Source organism: Lolium rigidum, chromosome 6 (genome assembly GCF_022539505.1).
Source record: "Lolium rigidum isolate FL_2022 chromosome 6, APGP_CSIRO_Lrig_0.1, whole genome shotgun sequence".
In the NCBI taxonomy this organism is placed as follows: domain Eukaryota; kingdom Viridiplantae; phylum Streptophyta; class Magnoliopsida; order Poales; family Poaceae; genus Lolium; species Lolium rigidum.
This window is the reverse complement of record NC_061513.1, coordinates 37,607,212-37,612,544: the sequence shown is the minus strand read 5'-3', so window position 1 is coordinate 37,612,544 and position 5,333 is coordinate 37,607,212. Positions and strand designations below refer to the sequence as shown.

Genomic DNA, 5,333 nt, shown 5'->3' with positions numbered 1-5,333 from the left:
ATGGCGACAATTAGATACGCCACGGCTCCCCCAGTCGAGCACAGCATCGAGGTAGACACGATCTGCTTCTACGAGCACGCCGCTCCCGCCGGCCGATTTGCGGTGTGCGTGGCATGCTATCCGATGAGTTCCATCGGCTTCTGCAGGCTCGGCGCCGCTCTGCCCCACGAATCGGTCATGCAACCCGGCGAGAACTCCCTGACGACGTTCCTCGTCGCTGACCCCGCCACGCTCCGGACCGCCGCCGCCTGCCACGGCGCCCTGCGCGGGATGCTGGCGGCGCTCCCAGAGCTCCAGTCGCTGCGCCTCACGGAGGACGAGTGGGATGCCGTCGTGCCCGCGGATGTGGTGCCGGCGATTGTGGGCGCGGCGCGCCGTGCCAATGGCTTCAGCTTCTGCTTCCATATGGGGGTGCACCGCCGGGTGATACACGACGAGCGGGGTCTCCTCATGGCGTGCAGGGAGTGGCGGCTGGCGGCATCGGCGCTGGGAGAGAAGGACTGCGGGATCTGCCTCGATGAACTGGAGCGTGAGTCCGCAGTGCAGATGACGTGCTGCGAGCACGCGTTCCATCGCCGGTGCATTTCCGAGTGGATCTCCAAGGCGACGTGCCCGATGTGCCGGCGCGACGTCTGGCGCCCTGCCGTGCCGGAGATCCTTGAACTGTCTTTCGCCGGCGCGCCGGCTCAAGGCATGCCAGATATTGAGTAGTTCATTTCCAATCTCGTTTTTTGTTTCCCACAAACAAAGATTGTAAGGCTGGCGTCACTATTCGTTATTGTTGTTGAGGTCTTGAGGAAACGTCGAAGGCTGGCGTAGCATCGTACTGCACAATGCATATCATGAATGTGTCTTGCCGGCCGGCCGGAGACAATATCAACAAATATATCATTGGTTACATGCTTAGCTCTATGCTTTCTTCTTCTTCTTTGATGTCTCAAGCGATTTGCATCTAGAATGTTTCGTTCCCAGTAATTCTGTGCAATATACGTAGTATATACTAACAACAATCTCCTTGAGCTCTCATATGATTTCGGGGAATCACTCTGACCGTGGAAGGTAGAGAGAATGAATAGAATGATTCAACTTTCTCCGTGACTTGTCTGTATGTGGCGATGCCAGCGACAACTTCGGCACTATATACCTGAGCCCAAGGTCACAGGGAAGCTGGCTGTGGAATTTCATGGATTCAGAGATGGTTGTCAAATTCAGAGATGGTTTTAAGATTGCCAACATGATCACAGGGAAAGACCCTGCGAGTGGGTGGGGATGGTGGCGTGCTATATTTGCAGCTTTGTGGGCTAGGGTTAGCTAATGGGTAATACTACTATACTAGCACTAGCATTTTTGTAGATAATACTTCTGTTTTTTTAGATGGACGACTATGTGTTCTAGAAAATGGATAATTTGTGTTTGTCTAATAGGAAAAAAAAGAGGCGTTTTGAATGAAGTATAACAAATGTAGAATAAAAAAAGGTTTTTTAGAGAAGTTAAAAAGTGGCTTAACACAAATGCAGCCATGGCAATATACACCTCTATGCAAAAAAAAAAGTAGATCCATTATCATAAAACTTATTTACTGGTGCATCACAGACCATTTCAGTGTGAAAACTGTGTGTGATTGCCTACTATATCACACATCCTTCTTAAGCGAAATCGTGCTCGATTGATTGGCTTAAAATCATTTAAATGTGTGAACGTTGATACGGAGTTTACAAAATTTATAATAGCCAAGGAGATCTTTACAAAACAAGAGTTCCGCATCCGGTGAAAGCTGGAGTTCACATAGGGAACGGAGTTTCTGCAGATGGAGATCCGCATTATCCATCCAACATGGTCTAGTTCTTTAAAGAAAAGTTAGAATGATGTACTTTGTAGTATATTATTTATGTTTGCTTTCAATAAAACCATATCTTTAGCACTTTGAAAATGAAAAATAAATTTTTAAAGACGTTGGAAACTCTCTTTGGCCATGTTATTTACCATGGAACTATGGAAGTGTGCATCTATATGCAAAAAATGAACCCGGCATCATGAAAACAAAATGGTGCATCACACACCATTTTTTAAAACATTGTGTGATGCCTCCTCCATCACACGGAATTTTTTAAGCAAAATATTATGTGATTGAAATCAACATAAAGTCATTTAAAAGGGTGAGCATAGATTAAAAAAAATCTTGCAAATTCCTAATAAGTGGGCATTATCCATCCAATATGGTCAAGTTTTTCTTATAATATTATAGTGGTACCATTTTGTGCCGTATAGTTTATGTTTGATTCACATAAAACCCTTTTTTTTTATGTAACCATATACTATTTCATTAGAACATCTGTTTACAGAGATTACACATATGGTCACCACACAAGATAAATATTTGCATCAAACAACATTGCACAAGAAACCTCACAAGAAGTAAAACTACAAGTTCACCCCATTTTTAGCACATAGAAAATGTAAAATGATTTTTATATACAAAACACGGAACCTCAGTTTGGTACTAATGTTTTTCCCATGGCAATATATACACGGTTGTGACCCATTATTATGAAAAAATAATTCGGTGCATCACACATAAGTTATATGAAAGTAGGATGGCTGAGATTAAACGATACCAGGATAACTCTTTGGGGGTTTATACTGTTTTGAAATTTGGGGCTTATCAAAGCACAAACCTTAGTAGAATGTTTGGTTTTGCGACATACGAGCCGCTCGCTCCTGTAACTCTTAGCGAGGCAATCTACAGGCAATCGATCTAGGTCTCGCATGCACCGTTGTTCACAGGTGCTTACCCTCCTCGGCCTCTCACCTGCCCCTATGTGGTAGGTCCGCGCCCGCCGGCGGATCCTCCAAACACGCCTCTGAGAACCGCCCCTCCAGTTGCCACCGCTAGGGGCATCGTCGTTGAAAACACGAGCTCTAACTCCGTTCATTGCGGGCGATGGTAGCGTACACGTGTCGTTATCTTGTAGAAGGCATCGCCGTCTGATGCATGTAAAATGCATACATGAACTTTGTACTTTATTAACACATATTCCCACATATTTGCAACATATATGATGTAATTTCCATATTTTATACTGATTTATGTGGATTTACCAATGATGTTCTTTATTTGGGTTATAACTATGCAAAACAGGAAATCCCTGTTTTGTATATTTTTTCACTTCCAGAGACCTATACAGAGTCAAATTGAGCTAGGATTTCGGGAATGTCATTATTTTATTAAGAGAAGCAGTATGGCACTTGAAACTTACCTGGAGGGTCTAGAGTCCCAAAATAGGGTAGGTGGCACACCCAGCAAGGGGGGCGCCACTCTGTCTCTTTTTGCCGTCGATCGACCGATTCACTTGATTCTTCGCAAACCGACTTCTTTTGACCTAAAAACCCTATATATGACCCCGAGGGTTCTCTAGAGGAGAGCACCGCAAAAACACAAAAATATGAAAACGGAGGCCGCATCAGCGAAGATTGGAGGGGGAAACTCTGTCAGAGCCGTCGCCGGAGGGATCTCCACCTTCTCCAACGTCTTCGTCATCAACACCATGATCAAGGGGGAGTAATCCACCTCTGGACTATGGGTTTGTGGAAGTAGCTTGATCTATTTCTCTCATGTTTTTCATAGATCTTAGTACCATATGCCCAAAATAATTATGGTCATATATGTAATTGCTATGTGGTGGATATTTATTCTATGATATTGTGATATGAGATTTTACTCTACTTGGTGTAAGATGTATTTATAGATGTATATTGTGTACCCAATTTTTAAGTATTGGTTTTGATCCAACTTGTATGCAAAAACATGTGTGGGGAGATGTGTGTATTAGATGGAGTAGCATAGTTTTAGTGATCGAATAGTGACAAAAAAATTCATGATCTATTATGGTTTTACCTTTTCTCTTGCTACGTACCTCACTAGGGATAAAGTGAATGCATGTGCTATGTTCATCACCTGATAAAAGTGATGATCTTGTTTAATCAAGGTAGCATATTTTATATTCAAACATCATGTCAAAGTAATTATGGCTATGCTCTGTTAATTCTTAATACAAGATTTATGGAGTTTTCCCTTTCTTGTAGACTATAAGAGAGATGTGTTGCAACATCTATATGTTAGGACGTGATGCCCATATGAATGTGTATCTTAGACATATTGAAGTTCTATTCTTATCATCTCAGTGGTGAATTGTAATTATCCACTACAACTTAAAAGAGAGTAGACAAGTGAACCCATGAAACCCGGTACAATTTTAATCATAAGAAACACATTTTCATTGCATTTACCTTATTTTCTACTTGCGGCACTATTCTTATCCGAAAATATAAAAATATTTATTCTCTTAATTACACACAAAACCCAAAAACAATCATTCCTTTACTGTTTTTACTTAGTTTACTTTACCTGTCTAGTTTACTTTACTTGTGTTACTACTTTTATTTACTATTACTAATATGAAACCTTGTGCTTGAGTGCTTGACAACCACACGATGGATCGAGTTGGGGACACAAGACTTTATTTTACTTTGCATGATTGCTAGAAGAAGAGGAAGGGAGATACCTCTTGACCAATTCCCCGAGAGTTCGATATAACCCTCGAGTCATTCTTGTGGGAAAAATACTCCGCTGACACAACACTCCGCACTTGGAGTCCCAAGGTCATCACCGTTGCATTCGACGTCTCCTAACTCGTGCTGCTCCATGGGAAACCGTAGATATGGGCATCCCAGATCGGACAATGATGATGCTTTCGACGTCTCTCTCCCTCACGGCGGCATTTTTTTGGAGGAGTTTCTGGATGGTGGAGTCAAGAGGTAGAGCGGTGTGCATCTACCTCGTCGACAATGGCGAGTTTTGATGGCGTGGCGCAGTGAGATCTTGGTATCGGGTGCCACATATTGACTTACGCAGGGCGGTGGTGTTCTCTTGCGTTGTGGTGGTGTCTACTACATTCCTAGAAAGGGCGATGCCTTTGATCATTATGCTGAAGATGGGTCGGGACTAGATGTCCTCGGCGAGTTCTGGAGCATGCACAACGATGGATGTTGAGGGTATGCTATACCGGTTTATGCTCCCGGATCACCATGGGGCCGTTTGGTAGAGCCTCTGGTTTTCTGATGATGTGTGTATGTGTGAGGTTAGGGCAAACAACAGTAACATGATCACCCTTCGTCAAGCTTGTAGGTGATGCGTCCGCTGTCGCTAGAGAGGTAGCTTCGGGTTGATCTTTGTATTCTCGTTGTAAGTATTTGTTGATAATATTAATAAACAAGGTTGTGTGCATCATTTGATGAAGGGGGCGGGGGTTCAACCTCCATTTAAAAAAGACATA

The 5,333-nt window shown here is 43.3% G+C and overlaps 1 protein-coding gene across 1 annotated transcript; it reads left to right on the top strand.

Moving 5' to 3' along the window:
• LOC124662475 lies at positions 1 to 711 on the top strand. Its single transcript, XM_047200310.1, has one exon. It carries the CDS (start codon positions 1 to 3, stop codon positions 709 to 711), a length of 711 nt encoding a protein of 236 aa, XP_047056266.1.
• Positions 712 to 5,333: the final 4,622 nt, after the last annotated feature.